The sequence below is a fragment of the Acipenser ruthenus genome, chromosome 1 (genome assembly GCF_902713425.1).
Source record: "Acipenser ruthenus chromosome 1, fAciRut3.2 maternal haplotype, whole genome shotgun sequence".
Taxonomy (NCBI): domain Eukaryota; kingdom Metazoa; phylum Chordata; class Actinopteri; order Acipenseriformes; family Acipenseridae; genus Acipenser; species Acipenser ruthenus.
Genome location: NC_081189.1, coordinates 117,994,178 through 118,011,809, shown reverse-complemented (window position 1 = coordinate 118,011,809; position 17,632 = coordinate 117,994,178). Strand labels below are relative to the sequence as shown.

Sequence of the window (17,632 nt, the reverse complement as noted above, 5' to 3'; positions counted from 1 at the left end):
ACCAGTACTTGCATCATCTTGTACTTGTACTGAACTGCTCCATACCTTGCTGTATTCTACTACTGCTCTTAATTATAACTACTTCCTGTATCTTGTACTTGATTTTACTCTCCATACTCACGTTTTTTGTAATTGATCTTATTTGAAATTGCTCTTATACATTTATCGTACTTACTATGTGCTCTTAATGGAATTTACTCTGTAAGCAAATATTTTTACAACAAGTTGAACTGTTCTTAGTCAAATACGCTCTTAAATGTAATTACTTACTGTAATCTTTGTTTCGCTCTTTTGAATGTCATCTTATTTTCTACTGATTTGACTGTATTTTATAACTGCTCGTATCTGTAATGGGATATTCTATAATGTGATATTCTGTAATGTGATATTTTGTAAACTGATACTTTGTACTGTGATATTTTGTAACAACTGTAAGTCGCCCTGGATAAGGTTGTCTAAGAAATAATTAATAATAACAGTAATAATATGAATATAAAATAAACTTGATTATACTGTGTTTGTATTTTTAGCAGTATTAGCAATAAAAAGTATTGTGACTGTATGTGAATTTTTTTAATTTTTTTAATCCCACGATATTGTGATATGGAAATTATTATTAATATCGATATTGGTGCCCACTCTTAATAATAACCATTTCAATTAAACTTGAGATGGCTGCAAACATTTTACACCCTTACTCGTAGAGGTATGCTATTGAATGTGGTTTGGGCTGTAGGGCGTTTTGGATTACCAAAATTCACATTACCGAGAGTCAACAGAATCTGCAAACAGAAACAGCTATGCCCTTTGTACTGAATTGGTGTCTCAGCCCATTGAATTGTATAGAAAGGCAAGGGCTGGACTCGAACCACAAACCCTACAAATTAACATTTAACATGTCTTATGATGATGTCATCTATAACTATTCTACACTCAATAGTGCTGAATTAAGAAATACGACAAGAAACAAAAATTAAATGACAAATGTTTCAACTAGAAGTCTTTTTCAAAGTCTTCAGAATGATGATGTCAGTATTATTAACTCATCGGCCGCTATTAGGAGATCCATTACACCAGCAAGCCTTAATTAAATGGAGACAGACTTAGGACAGGGGTAAGTGACGAGGGTACGGAATGGGTTACCAAACCATGTTGTTGATGCTCAATCATTGGGATCCTTTAAGACCGGACTTCTAATCAGTCAGCTACTAGGAACTGCAAGGGCATTCGTGCAAAATACAGACCCGTGTTGTAACCTTTTCTTATGTTCTTAAGCTAATGCACAACAAATTGACAGATTTTTTACTGTTTGAAGTCTGTTCTGCTGCCATCTCAGTCTCAAACATATTAGGTCTGCTATTCCCTCCTGTTGGATACAGAGCACAGTTTTGATGCCACTATACATCAAGCTGAGGTGGCTCATTGGGTTTTGCTTGCCTGTGCAATACACTCTAGGATGAAGGGGAAGTGGATGGGCTGGAGGGGATGCCTCCTTTTTTTTACATGTTAGACAGATACTGAGAGACCAGGCAGATAATACTCCCTGCAATAGTACATTAAATAGTCAATCATATGAAACAGTAGCCGTATTTGATGAAACAGTATGGGGAGGCAGAAGAAGCAACAAACATATAAGCAAAAAGACACATTCAGTCGTCCACACAAATTGGAAGTCCCTGCCATGTCTACTGTATATTAATGAATGTGGCGTAGTACCAGTGGGACTCACTGTAATGTGAGGAGTCACCTAGATTTAGAAATTGTTCTGGGGGTATTCTTCATCATTTCTCAGTGATTACTGCTTCAGGTTCTTGTAGGGAAAGTAGGGAGTTGAGATATGCAGCAAAGACCTCTGCAGTCATCAATTTTTAGACTGTTCCTCCTCTGTCACCTGTGCAGTCTGGGATACAGAACACCTGCTCTCAGTCTCTGCTAAAGCCTGTCTGATCTTTTGCCTATCCACAACAATATGGACATGCAGCTTTAAATATTACAAAGTACAGGATGGTATGCATGTATCTGAGGAACAGAGAGTTTACGTAAATGTATGTTTTACATACAGCATGCCACATTTCCATCTGCACCATGAGACCAATGTGAAAACTTGTCTTGTTTCACTATCAAACTGGGGCTACGGTTGGCTCTATCTGTAGTCTACAATCCAGTATGCAACCAGATTAAAGATAATCTGTATGTATCACGTTTTTGTAAAATTGCTATGCATAAATTAATTTACCAACCTCTGATATTTCCAGTCTAATATATTCACAGCCCTTGTGTTTTGCCTACATATTTTCTTCTTCGTCTGCAGTCCGAGTTTTAAAACCTGCCTCTTGTGTCCTTCATATTGGATGCTCATTAGGTTAACTTCTATAATCAGTGAATTATGCAAGCCCGCAATCCTAATGGACTGAAATAGACTTGATCTCAATCTGCTGTTGATGGCAATGAATGATTGGTAAATGAAAACGTGGCCGTATTGTATTCCTTTCCTTAACACTGATACCCCTGTCATCTCCCTGTGAACCAAGTTAATTATTTTATCTTGCAGTCTGTGCCTCATTTACACATTAGATTGGATTAGATTACTGACAGGCAATTCATTTGTGAATAAGAATAATCTGAATTGGGCAAAACAAACAAATACAAATTCAACGTGTCATTTTCAATTGAAGGCTTGTCACAGTTTGTCTGCTCATTAGTTGAAAACCAGAAAAGTCCTGTACTCAAAAAGTGTGCCGTTGCCAGGATAATATTACTTGAATAAATTAGGAATCAGGCTGGCAATCAATAATATGCTACAATATAACTTTACCACTCCCTTTGAAACTGATGTTGCTGTGATACGACATTTCAAATCTGCTAAGTAAACAAGGATGTACGTGTTTGCCATAGATTACGTGACACCTTTCAAATATATTATAATGTTTGCATGAGTTGTTTCACAATACTTATTGCGTGTTTGCTATGCCTTTACTTCTTTAAAAATCTAAATTAGAACTACACTGTTTTCACAGTCTCTCTGGCCTTTGTCGTCGATGTTTAATTAACAGTATTTCACAACTGTCAGGAAATTCATATGCAGTCTACAATGACAATTATTGACATTGTTAGCGATATTTAGGCAGGTATTGCAACTCAACTCAATTTTAAAGTGTTTGCAGCTAACAAAATATTTTCACAAATCCTACCTGTTTTGCACAGTAGCTAAAAAGGTCTTAAATGTGCAGTTGTAAAAGAAAATGTTATAGCAAGCATGGGTTTTCATTTTAAAACATGTCTGGTACTATATTAGATATGGCAGCATTGCTTTCTAACAGCATGCTTAAAGAGTAAGAAGCGGGTTCCGAAAAATATAGCGTTACACGTCCCCACCTGTTGTTACAGCTGTTTAAATAACTTACCTGTAATTTTTCTTTTCATTGTTAACATCCTGACAACTTTTAACAAGTCTGTTTCAAAGCTCTTTTCGAAATGGCCGCTCTAGTGCACTGATAGTGTAAGGATTATTGCCCACATTGTCAAACAGGTAACACAGCAATAACGATCCATGATGTGGTACGGAACAGAAAAGCCAGAGCACTTGTTGTTATGTTTTGTTTTTTTAATCGCTCTTCCTGCAGTTATTTAGAGCAGGATTTCTCAACCCTGGTCCTGGGGACCCCCCTGTGTCTGCTTGTTTTCATTCCAACTGAGCTCTCAATTGCTTAACTCTAGGCCCTTAATTGAACTTATAATTTGCTTAATTCAATCTTTTTAATTGTTTTCAGCTCCAAACAGTTGCAGTTCAAGTTACTTATACAATATTATAGCTAACTTGAAATCTGCAACTGTTTAAGCGCTGCCCTTATGGAACAAAAATATATTTTTATTTATTCATTTTATATGGATTACAGACTAATGAAAATATATAGTGCACCATATATTTTCATCATATCTATCCCATATATTTTAAATATATATAAAAGGGGCCAATTTCTATATATGAAAAATATAAGGATCTTACTTTTAAAAAATATATGTTTTTTCCATAAAGGTAAAATCAAGTAAAAGGGTCTAATTAAGCAAATTATCAGTTCAATTAAGGGTTTAATTAAGTAATTGAGAACTCAGCTGGAATAAAAACCAGTAGACACAGGGGGTCCCTGGGACCAGGTTTGGGAAACCCTGATTTAGAGGACAGATCTCAAACCCCAGTGCACTAGAGCAGCCATTTTGAAAACAGCTTTGAAACAGACTTTAAAGTTATAAGTGTAAAAAGTTGTCAGGATGCTAACAATGAAAAGAAAACTTACAGATACATAATTTAAACAGGTGTAGCAACACGTGGGGACATGTAACGCTATATATTTTCGGAACCCTGCTGTAGTGTGAGATCCAGTTAAAAAAAAAAGACTCTCCTTGGGCACTAAAGCTAATGTACGATGTGCTCATTTCACTGAGGCGTTGATGGCTAAACCACACTAATTATAGCCTCTACAGATAAGATCCCATTATAAACTGAAATCTGAGGTCTCAATATCTGGGGTTTAAAAGCAGTCAGAAGTATGAAATTCGGTAAACATGGAATCACCCAGATTTTCTCTTAAACTAAAAAAGAGCTTAACTCTCCATTGAATACTTTGAGTTAAAGGGGGGGGGGGGGGGGGGGGGGATGTGTTAATTCATATGTTTGAGTACTAAATGAAATGTTGTTTGATTGACATAGTTTCTCATAGTTTTTCCTTTGTAAACTGGCCTCTTTACAGACATTCTATCTTGCAGTCCCAGGGTTCTATTTGAATGATCTAAATAGTGATCTTTATACCATCATATAAATGTGATATGTATCAGGGCTCTTTCCACTGTATTTGCATTGCTTTTGGTGATGTTTTAATAGTTCATAATAAATAGCCTTGCAGGTATATACCAAATCGATTAATATAGCGTTAAAAGAGAACAGGCTGGTGACTTTATTTCACTGCGAGATATCTAAAGAGCGGCAGATTGCCACCTCATTAAACCATCGCTTCTGTTTTTAATTAGTTTCATTGTATGCAGCTATGTTAATGAGTGGGTCAATACATCACCCCACGGATTAATATAGAGGGAAAGCATGGCGATATTTAAATCTGTCAGTGTTCAGATCATAAAATTAGACAACATCATGAGATAATAAACAGATACAAAAAAATTAATTCAAATGTTGGCACCTTTTGAAAACATGGTCCTGGGGACAGGGTTTTCAATTATCCACCTTAGAACTATCAATTTTAAATTTTTGACCTGTGCTTCTTTATAAAATAAATGACTTCATATTTTTGCATATAACAATACAGTAGTCGTATATGGTGATACTGGCATTATCTCTGAAGATGACGTCTTTGAGATAACATCTCACTGCTCTGTGGTGCAAAGCGAAGAAATGTGAACTTTCTCCCCTCCAGCATGGGACTGATGCAGAAATGAGCAGGCATCCTTTGTGTATGACGATCTTTGTATATAAAAAGCTATCAGAACCTCATTAGCCTAGTTTTGTGCCCTGTTGCGCCCTATAACAATTACCCCGCTAATCTAAATTACAAATGTGCACTTTTTAAAGACTCCCAAATGCAAACCTTGCTCGTTTTGTGATTGCTTTCTGGCTGTCTTGTCTCATAAAGCAGGTGATAGTTAGAGTTTCAATGATTAAAAATGAATTACTAGATAAAGAAAAGAAAGGAAATGATTATAGAATTAACAATTTCTCTGCCACTTGTAATATTGTAGCATTACAATTGCATCCAATTAGCAGATGTACAAGCTGGGATGTCAAATGATTTCCTGAAATTAAATACAAGCAAACCTGAGTTGTTGGTAATGGGGTCTAAACCCAGCTCTATTCTTTTCTATTTCTTTTCTACTTGTAATATGTTTTGTAATTATTGTTTTTATGATCTTAGGAATTGGTTTTTATTTGTATTTGACCCGTTTTTAATGTATTTTTTAATTGACTGTTTATCGTTTGCTTTGTTTTATTCTTATTGTTATCACTATGTTCCTGATTTAGTTTTTTTCATATTGTGCAGCACCCTGAGACACCTTGGTGTGAAGGGTGCTATATCAAATGAAAGTTATTATTATTATTATTATTATTATTATTATTATTATTATTATTATTATTATCCAGCAAAGCGGTCTGTCCCGCTCGGGAATGGACTGCGTCGACAGTAAAGTGACATGAGCTATTGCATACCAAAGGGTTTGTTGTTGTGTTTTTCTTAAATGTGTCATTATTGCCATTGTAGTAAATTTATTGAAATAATAATTATTTAATAAGACAAATGGAAATAAGGGATAATGTACCTGCAACATCTTTCCTTTTATGCCAGGTCCTCCTAAAGAATAGAGGGAGCAATCTCATTGGCTAATGAGTGTTTTGACCTGTGCAGATACTGTATGTAACCACACCAGCACACATTTAGAAACCATTCTACCTGATTTACTTTACAACCAATTCACTTTGGGAAGGGTGGGGATAGGGCGCTGGGGTTTTTTAAAAGTGCACTCAAATACAGTTCCCCCAGGTCTGTGGATGTTGAACCACATTTGAACATCCTGTTATGTGTTATTTCTTTCCTATACAGTACTATTCCCCTGGGAATCACTGGAAAACATGCATGCAGCTTCCCTGATTTCCACAGAGACAGATCACCCTGGATAAGAGAGAGTTTTCCACAGCACAGCTGAGAGGCACCACCATTGGATGAGCTGAACGAGCGGCTGAGAATGTTGGGGGTCAACAGTTGTTTCCTTTCTAGGTCAGCAAGTGCACACAGTACAGTAATCAACACAGAATCTGTGTGTCTGGTGGGCCTGGTGCAAGGAAAGGCCCTATCAACAGAATTCTTGTAACACAGTAACACCCTCTACAGTGCTCCTATCTCATCTTTAAATAGGTTCATTCATGAGTCAGGAATAATTTGAGGGATTATCTCCCTTTGCAGGACATTCTGATCACTGTTGTATACATATTTAACAGACAAACATGCAGAGAGAAGCATGTGCATTGATGCTGTCATCTGAAGTAAATGTGTGCAGTTTTAATACAACCAATCATTCCTAACCATTCCTAATTTAGAAATACTAAGGAATATTGAAATATATCTCATCTGTAGCATCACATGATTCCATAATATTCATATATTCTGATGTTCATTAATATTAATAATAATAGAAATAATAATAATTTAAGAGAGAACAGCATTTTGTACTACTACTATGACTACTACTACTACTACTACTACTAATAACAATAATAATAATAATAATAATAATAATAATAATAATAATAATAATAATAATAATCTGCTGATCAAGACATTTCTTCCCTTCAGTTTCCCATCCCTCACCCTGCTCGGCTGCCCTCATTGTTTTACCTTGGGCAGTGAAGCAGAGGCTCTTGTTCTTGTGTCTCTTTCTCTCTCATTTCACACACCTTGGTCAGCTATCAGTCTCTCAGCATGACTCTATCCAAAGTCAGTGGCAGCTTTGAGGAAGCAGTGCCTCACACAGGCAATCACACACAGGCAAACACATTCCCACACACCTGCACATACACATGTACATCTATGGCGAAACGTTTTGGGGTGGTTTCACTCACCAGGTCTGAGATCAGGGTTATTTTGCCCCTTATCAGTCTTTTTCTGCTATTTTAAATATGTGAAAGACTGTAGGAAAGCAGTATCAGCGTGACATTGTTTAAAACTACAGAACACACTTGATTACGCAGCTATTAGGCTCAGCTATGTTGTCCAAACAGCCATTTTTTCCTGCCCTTTATTCACAGAGAACATGCAGTAACAGGACCTCTATATCTTGTATTCAGCGTACACTAAAACACTTTAAATTAGAAACAGCAGAACTATCATCTACCAATCAGGAAGGTCCATTGCAGAGCACTTAAATGACTGAGGAACTTCTAGCTTTATAAAAATAAAAAAATAAAATGGAACAGAGAAAAGCAAAACTTTGCAATTACCTTTGTTATAGAACTTTTCAAAATATATTTGATATACATTTTAAAATATTGTTAACAGGTTTAATTTATTTGATTTTTGTTCCCTATCAAGTACAAAATGTAACAATTACCATATGGGTGTTTACCTGCTTAGACCCTGTACCTGAATAATTATATCAAAGCTGCATGCAGTGCCTGTGCCAGTCATGCCTGCACAGATCACAGCATAATTTTTCCTTTCAGAGGACTGAAACCTGACAGGAGAGCCATAGATAGATGAATACTTGTTACTTTTCCACCAACATAGCCTCATATTTCACTCCTATGCAGATAACACCCAGCTCGACCCAAAACTAGACCCTGGATGTCCCTCTGCCATGGTCCGGCTCTCAGCTTGCATCCAAGACATTGAGGCCTGGATGTCTGCCAATTTTCTTCAGCTCAACACCAACAAATCTGAACTTCTAGTAAGATCGAAAACTCAACTCAAGAATATCAATATTGCTGCATTGAACCTCGGAAACTGTCTGCTGCTGCCTTCCTCCACTGTACAACGCCTTGGTGTACTTCTGGATAGTAACCTCCCCTTTGATGCCCAAATATCCTCTGTAGTCAAATCCTCCTTCTACCACCTCCGAAACATCTCAAAGGTCCATCCCTACCTTTGCCTCCCGGATGCAGAGATACTCTGTCATGCATTCATCTCCTCTCGACTTGACTCCTGCAACTCTCTCTACGGTGGTCTTCCATCACGTGCCATAAACCGATTGCAGCTGGTTCAAAGTTCCACTGCTAGGATCCTTACCAGATGATCACATTAGCCCCCGTCTTGCCCAGCTGCACTGGCTACCTGTTAAGTTCAGAATTACTTTCAAAATTCTCCTGCTTGCCTACAAGGCCCTCCATCTCTGAGATGCAATCCTCCTGGGGTCATCCAGCTACAGCTCCAGCTGTTTCACGGTCGATGTAGGCGCTGTACAGCCTGCATGACGCAGAGAAACTGGGTTTGGACCAATTTCCACTGGTAGAGGCTTCTATTGCTGCTCTGGTACAGGCACCTAAACTAGCGCTTCTGACCAAGGACGCGAGCTGCCCTAACAAGCAGTGTCGGGTCTAGGAGGTGATTCTCAAACGCGCTTACTCAGCTGGTGCATTCGCCGCAAGGCTGGGTAATTACAACAGCATACTGGTAGCCTACCAGGCCTGGTTGTTGAAATCACTTTCGGAGAATCACAGGCCCTCACCACAGCAGCTAGAGGAGCTGTGTTTGGTGAACAAAAACCTGCTGCATGTCTCTAAATTGAATGGGCAGGCTGTGGGCAGGAATCTGGCTGCTTTGATAGCTGCAAGAAGGTAGCTTTAGCTTTCCCAGGTACAAGTGCGTGATGTGGATAAAGCACTGCTGTTATATTCCCCCATCACACTGAAGCATACCTTTGGTCCTGCAGATGGAGTCCACAAAGGAGCTGGTACGTCTGCTTCCCAAGCGACCATAACCAGTGCGCAAACGAGTGGCAAACTGGTACCTAAGGCCCCAGCAGCCTCATAGACTGGCACAGCCGGCTACAACAATGGCCAGTTGTTTTCCGCCATCAGGCACAGAGGCAAACGCCTCAGGCTAAGCCACAGGGCCCTTTTTCAGCTAGCCACCTGGAGTACTGGCATCACTCCACCATATACATCTGGGTGCTTACTACTGTTCAGACCGGCTATTCTCTGCAATACCGGCACGGTCCCCCTTCCTTTCGGGGCGTGACTACGACATTAGCCACAGACCCACGAGACACTGTGGTATTGTCTCAGGAGGTGACAGCTCTGCTGCAAAAACAGACTATTTGCATGGTGGGTGCATGAGAACCTCCTCTTACTGCAGGCAGTACACATGCCCGGGGCGACAAACTGGGTGGCGGACCTCCTCTCAATGTGGAGGCTTCACCCCGAGGTGGTGGACCTCATTTGGGAGAGGTTTGGGAAAGCACAGATAGATCTCTTTGCCTCCCAGGAATCAACCTACTGTCCCCTTTGGTTCTCTAAAACAGGAGCTGGGACACCAGTGGCCAAGGAAATTGTGTTATGCCTTCCCACCACTCACAATTCTCCCAATGTATCTGGAGAAAATCAGAAAGGACCGGGCCAGGGTACTATTTATAGCCCCTTATTGGCCCAGGAGACTGGTTTTCAGCCCTGATACAGCTCCTGAGCGGCCAGCCATGGAGACTGTCCAAGCAGCGCAACCAGATCACAGGCGAGGAGGACCTTACAGCATCCCAATCCATCGAACCTACAGATCTGGGTTTGGCCCCTGACCGGCTGCAATTAAGCCATCTGGGTTTGTCTAATAGGATCATTGACACCATGCAAAATGCCAGAGCAGTGACCACACATTCCCAGTATGGGTACAAGTGGGGTGTCTTTCAGACATGGTGCTTGCCTCAGGGTTTTGACCCCATGACCTGTCCCATGGCAGTTATACTGCAATTTTGGCAGGACATGTTTGATGTTACGTTAAAGGTCTATCTGGCAGGTATTTCAGCTTGCCATGTCAAGATTGACTCGTCTTCCCAGGAGCTAACTTCTTGGCAGGGCGGCTTCGGACCCCCCTGAAGGATATTGTTCCTCACTGGAGGCTTAACGCAGTGCTTAATGCACTCATGGAGCATCCATTTGAGCCCTTGCATTCAGCTGATAGCAAAGCCAACGATGAAATTTAACCCTGGCCCTCCATTCACAGGGTTGGTTTCTGGAGGAAATTCCTCCACTTTTCCAGATGAGAATGATGGAGCCCAATCGTGGTTGTTACAGCACTAAATGTCAATTATTACCCCTAGAGACAGTTCTGGAGTATAACATGCAGGCAGTTTACTGCAGCTGCCCATAATTAGTTTGTGCATTAAAGGTTCAATTTCCAAAATAATCACACATGGAAATTGATGTTCTTTTAGCTACATTTTTTTTTTCTTCAAAATCCTCAGTTTAAGTTGCACATGAAATCTGCTTAATCGCTCCCAATAGAGAAACAAGCACTAATCGCTAAGTAGAGCTATAACTCATTGTAAGCACTTTGATTGGTTCCTAAGTGATCACATGACCATGCAGTTAAGACAGTTAATTCAATTGATACTGCAGTATTGTAATCGCCCCATTGGTACCCCAGTAGTTTAGACTGACCCACGATGTCACATTAGTTCACTGCAGCTTTTAATCATTAAGCAGGTGGGCTGGTGCTAGGAGGTAGTATGTTGTAACTGGCTGAGACTCTCTCTCTCTCTCTCTCTCTCTCTCTCTCTCTCTCTCTCTCTCTCTCTCTCTCTCTCTCTCTCTCTCTCTCTCTCTCTCTCTCTAGTTCTCCAGGCAGCACAACAGCTATCAGCAGTCAGTGAGACTAGTCACAGATCACTGCTAGTGCAGACTGGACAGACGGCTCATCTTCTGTACTTCTCCACTGCACCACAGGAGGAAAGGAAAGCACATCAACACACTAACCAAAGAAAGAAAAAAGAAAGAATGGTATCTTTATTTTTTGCTGGATCTAAACTCATTATTTAAAGCTTCCTGCGTTTTAGGATTGTGGGACATGTTCTAAGTTTTCTTTTTCTTATTTTCCAATTCTTTTCTATTAAAATAGGAGAACACTGACAGAACAGGAATAATCATTTTAAAGTGACCACACATTAAGGGGAATGGTCTTTAAGGTTTGCACAATCCATATGTTCACGATTTTTTTTTATATATATATATATATCTGAGGAGAGAAGATCTTGAGTTTGCATTTGTTTATATATATTAAATATATGTATATATAGAAAATATTTTCTGTCAGTTTAAAAGATACATAGGAAAAAAAGTTTTTGCCTAAGGCAAGCTCTGGATTTTTCATTTCACTATACCAGCAAGAATGGATCTTGTGGCAATTTACCTTTTAATGCTGGCTTTCATAGGTAAGTGAGGTTTTAAATATTGCTAAGAAACGTGTTGTTTGTTTGTGAAATTGCTATTCTTAATAATATCAACAATACTTGATCTAATATAGTTTATAATGGATCTTGAGAGGATATGACTTTTTAATATTATTGGTTGTAGAATTTCTTAGCTGTTGTATTTTATTTTTAGATTTAAACTTTATGGTTGAATACTTCTGATCTCTGGCAATTTATAGTTGCTAGGGTTATGAATGCAGCACAGCAGAGAAAATTAAATAAATACATAACTAAAAACAAGCTCATTGCGTTTGGGGGACACGAAATGACAAGTTATATCTTTGGAATTGTAATTAAACTGTGTTGTGTTGAATCAAAGCATTGCAGCCGATTACTCCTTTCTTCGCACGCAGACTGCACACCTGTCTACCAACTCGTACTGCTCTGTCTACAGTGAGAGAGTTCCTGATTTAGATAACTGTCTCGGTCAAAACTGTCTTACTGGTGGCGCTGCAATCTGTGGACCTTGTTTATAACATTACTTGGAATTAATAATGGTGTTAATGTAGGCATATATTATGCACTCTGAGTTATGTGTTAATAATTCTAATTGCATTCAAAAACAGACCATGAGTCTTGTCATCACTCGTCACTGACTTAGTGAGACAGCGAACACCTCACTCAATCATTTCTACCACAGCAGGTCTCTGGTTGTTACATAAAATGTTAGGTTACTTACTGTAACCCTGGTTCCCTGAAAGAGAAGACGACCACCAACATTAAGTATGGGATAGTCCCTGCCCTTGAGGTAGGTAATACTGAGCTCTCTATATCAGAGCTGCCGAAGGCCCCTTCCTGTGATGACGCACTCGGTCCCGCCTACCGAGGGTATAAAACCGTCACTCACCGGAAGATCTCCCTCTTTTACCGCCGAACCCGTGAGGGTGACCGAAGCGACCTCATGGTTGGTGGTCGTCTTCTCTTTCAGGGAACCAGGGTTACGGTAGGTAACCTAACGTTCCCTTTCAAGTCGAAGACGACCACCAACATTAAGTATGGGATAATGTATACCAGAGCTGTCGCGAGGGAGAAGGAATGGCAGCATATGAGGGACGCACAAGCACTGTCTAACCCAGAGGTTAGCGGTGTGAACTTACACCCTCAAGGACCCTTGTGCCCACAGATGGCACAGCAGGATCTACCACATTAATGCGGTAGAATCTGGTGAAAGTATGCGGCGTAGCCCAGCTAGCCGCAGTACAAATCTCAGACATCGAAGCGCACTTAAAAAGGACCCACGATGTAGCCAACCCTCTAGTCGAATGCGCAGCTACTCTACCAGGTGGGGGTAACCCAGCACCATCATATGCAGTCGACACCGTGTCTGCAATCCAGTGTGACAGATGCTGCTTAGAGGGGCTGTCCTAGGGTCCATGTTCCGTGACAGACAAAGAGCTGGTCAGATTGACGCAGCGCTCTTGTCCTAAGCACGTAACATCTCAATGCCCGCACTGGGCAGAGAAAATTAAATCTCTCATCCTCCGTTGAAGCAACGGAGGTGGATGAAAAGACTCCAGTTCCACAGACTGGTTAATGTGGAAAGCTGTAATCACCTTGGGGAGGAAAGCGGGGTTGGTGCGCAGCGACACTCCGCTTCCATCCTCCCACACGCGCATGCAGGAGCTGTGCACAGACAGCACCTGCAGCTCACTGATCCGCTTTACGGAGGTGATAACTAAGAGGAAGGTTGTCTTCATAGACAGATACTTCAGCTCAATTGAGTTTAAGGGCTCAAACGGGCCTTCGTGAGAGCCTCTAGTACAATATTAAAGCTCCATTCGGGGAGAACAGTCCTCCTAGGAGGGCGTAAACACCGTGCGCCTTTAAGGAAATGGGTAGCCAAAAATGTGCACTCGGAGACATAGAATCTACGGGGGCACAGCAAGCAGAGATAGCTGCTGAATACACCTGCAAGGTGGAAGGTGACCTTCCAGCACCAAGCAGTTTCTGCAGGAACTGCAATATGACTGGCCTAGGGCAAGTGATGGGGTCATGGTTTCTAGCCAGACACCAAGCTTGAAAATACTTCCAATTATAGGTATACAAAAAACCTAGTGGAGTCCGCCCTAGCGCTCTGCATGGTACCCACAACTGCGTCTAATAGTCCTAGGGCTAGCCAGCAGTCCCTTACAGGGGTCAGACCCATAGCTGGAACCTGCGTGGCTCCGGGTGCCAAAGAGAGCCTTCTGCCTGACTGAGTGTCTTCCGCTGTCTGTCTCGCTTGGGGTGCAGCCTAAGGCACTGAGCCACACTTGGATCGGGCGCTTGTGGAGTAACCCTAGTTGGGTGGGTGATGAAGCCGAGGCCATCAGACCCAATAGTTTTTAACACAACACCAGTTATACTGTGAACCCTTGTTGAACAGGGCCAGACAGTTGCAAATGGCAGCCACTCTGTCATCCGACAGGTAGGCTTGCACTGTGTGGGCCACTGCTCCTTCCTGCGACTGGGCAGATCAACCAGTCGTTCAGCTAATTCATCACCCTGATCATTTGCAGCCGCAAGGGAGCTAGGATGGCATTCATGCACTTTGAAACGTGCGGGGGCTAAGGAGAGGTTGAACCACAGCACAGAAAACTCAGGATGCTCCCCTGTAAAGCGAAGCGGAGATACTTCCTGTGCACTAGATGAATAGCAACGTGGAATCCGCGTTCTTTCAGTCCAGTGTGATAAACCATTCGCCCGGCCGGACAGCCTATTATTTATTTCTTAGCAGACGCCCTTATCCAGGGCGACTTACAATCGTAAGCAAAAACATTTCAAGCCTAGCGAGTACGGCAGATGCCAGCGCGTAACATCCGGAGCAACCACCAGTGCAGGCGGGGTCAGCTCCGGGGCCGGCGTTATTGGCTGAGCTAGGGCCACAGAAAGGGCTTGAGCCTGCTGCCTGGCCAGGCCCAGCGCCGCGTATAGCTCAGCCATGTACTGAAGCACTCAGGTACCAAGGGTACATACGCACCGAGGACACTGAGTGAGGTAGAATACAGTACTGGTGCACCGAAGCATCGGGGCACCGAGTGCAGGTATTATTCATATGCTGTGGTGCTAAGCACTGAGGCATGAAGCATCTAAACACCGAGGGCACCGACTGGGGGAGCCCAGCCTTAACCACGTGAAGTCAACACAACCTGGGGTAGCGCAAAGCATACACCGGGGTGGATACCCAGACTCGAGTGGCTGCGGTAGGCAACCAGGAGAGCAGTACAGGAAAGCAGTACAGGGGAGCACACGGTGCTGCACCATGGTGCAGAGCGGAGATAACCTGGTTCTGGACCGCATGCAGTCACACAACGTGGATAATAATAATAACGTGGCAGCGCATAGCGTATGCGAGGGAGGAGCACAGGCTCAAGGAGCTGCAACCTGTTATTTCTTTTTAACTGCAAAGGCAGTAACAGGAACATACAGGCTTATACCCAGCCATTCAACTATGGGAGAAACACATTCACCATGCCACGCAGGTGACCAAGCACACCGAGTAGGCGGGCTGAAACAAGCCGGTGGATTCAACTCAACCGTGGGACACAGCAGAGGTGGGTTCCCATGGAAGAATCAGCTTACTATTTATTTCTAACGGCCGGACAGTAAGAAACAAATGCGCACACACACTACAGAAGCTGTGTGGGTAAAAATATCAGTCACCACGGCAACGCGGTTAACTGATTTTGTTTTGTTTTTCCAGCCCACCAAGTATGCGGGCGGAAGCAAGCCTGCGTATGTAACTCAACAGCGGGGCGCAGCAGCGCTGCCGTTTGATATCGTACAACATTTTATTTATTTATTTATTTATTTATTTATTTTTCTAAACTGCAAGGCAGTAAAGAAAAAACACATAACACACACACACAACAGCAAGGTTGTGAGGGTAAAATAGCGGTCACCACGGCATCGCGTGTGACTGCTTTTAAACAGCGCACTGAGTAGGCGGGCTGAGACAAGCCAGCAGAAGCCGCTCAACAGCGGGGCCAGCAGCGCTGGGTCCCGGTGGAAATAACGCTGTATTATTTTTTATTTCTAAACTGCAAGGCAGTAAAGAAACGAAAATACACACCCTCCACACAAGCTGTGCGGGTAAAAATAATAGTTACCACGGCAATGTGGGTAACTGATTTTGTTTTGTTTTTACCAGCCCACCGAGTAGGCGGGCTGAAACAAGCCGGCGTAAGCATCTCGACAGCGGGGCTCAGCATTGCTGGATCCCGATGGAGGAATCGCGCTTGTATCGTTTTTTATTATTTTTAAAATCGCAAGGCAGTGAAATAAAAACACACATACACGCACACAACAGCAAGCTGTGAGGGTAATAAAGCAGACACCACGGCAACTCGGGTGAACTGAATATTTTAGGGTGGGCTGAGGCAGTCCAGAAGAGTCAATTCCACAGCGGGGCACGGCAGAGCCGGGGCCCGCTGGAGGAACACGTGTCTCTTTTTCTTTTAAACTGCAACATTATTATTATTTTATTCCTTAGCAGATGCCCTTATCCAGGGCGACTTAATAGCAGAGGAAAGCAGAAAACAGCGATCGCTGTAAGACTTTAAGCAGAATGCAATCGCAGAGCGATGTAGGCTGTTAAGCAGAAAAAAGAGTAAACACAGCGTAGTAACTGGACAGGGGTGTCTAGCCTGGACTACGTGCAGTCACACGACAGCACATAGCTTACCGCGGAGTGAAGCACCTTCTACAGGCAACGAGGCACCTCGTGCATCGAGCACCCGAGGCGCTATGCGCCCTGATGTACTAAGCACCTGCCTACCGAGCACCATACGTCCTGTGGGTATGATGCATCGCAGGCCGTACAGGGAAGGACCCCGATATGGTGCTGACTTTGTGCATTAGCACTGAGGCACTGCTCGCACTACGTTGAACACTGGTAAGTGTTAACGCAGTGTGTCCACTCACTAGCGTTACAGCAAGGTATGCTGAGCCCCGTGCGCACAGAGTATCCTGTTTTCACAGATACTGTGCAGCACCGTGAGCTATGTGCCAGGTTGAGCAGTGCTTACGCAATAACCTGTGCGTCCCAAGCGCACTGTGTACTGCATTCGAGATGCTAGGCAGAGAGTCCTAAGACAGGACGTCTGGCTTGTGCATAGCACTAAGCACTGCTTTCACTGCGTTTGACCCACAGGTACTAACACAGTGTAAATTTCGCTAGCGCTACAGCTAAGGCTATTAACACCGCTTACCCTGCGGCGGGTACCGTGGGCACAAGTGCACCGTGTACTACGCAGCGTATGGGCACTAGTGTACAACCAACTACGCCTGCACCGTGTAATATGTACACCGTGTGCAGCGCTTGAGCTGAGCTCCGTGCGCTCTGGTATTACCGTGCAGCACCACCACCATGCGCTAGTAGAGCAGTACTTAGGCAACAAGCGCAACGTGCACCGCACTGCTTGCTCGAACGTTCTAGACGCCTCGCGCAGCGGGAGCGTAAACTGCGTACCCTGCTCTCTGTGCATAACTTTTTGGAAGGAGCAACGAGCACCTGCGCGTTATGTGCGCTGTGAATATCGTTCTGCGTACACTGTGTACTGGGAACCAAGTACCGTGTGCGTTATGCTCCTACGCTGGAGTCGGATAATACTCAGCCTGTGTCAAGAGAAATCAGGCTATGCGTGCGCCGCGGTACCACAGCACCGGAGAGGACGCTACGCAAAGTGCGTACCCAGAC

The 17,632-nt window shown here is 42.7% G+C and overlaps 1 protein-coding gene across 2 annotated transcripts in view; it reads left to right on the top strand.

Moving 5' to 3' along the window:
- The first annotated feature begins 11,328 nt into the window (after positions 1–11,328).
- LOC117421192 (GDNF family receptor alpha-4-like) overlaps positions 11,329–17,632 on the top strand; it is a 94,896-nt gene continuing 88,592 nt past the window's right edge. For both annotated transcript variants that reach the window (XR_009330717.1, XM_059034672.1), the window contains exon 1: positions 11,329–11,916. Coding sequence is in view for 1 of the 2 variants with exons in the window: in XM_059034672.1 (XP_058890655.1) it covers positions 11,874–11,916 (43 nt within the window). In the remaining variant the exon portion in view is untranslated. The remainder of the gene's footprint in view (positions 11,917–17,632) is intronic.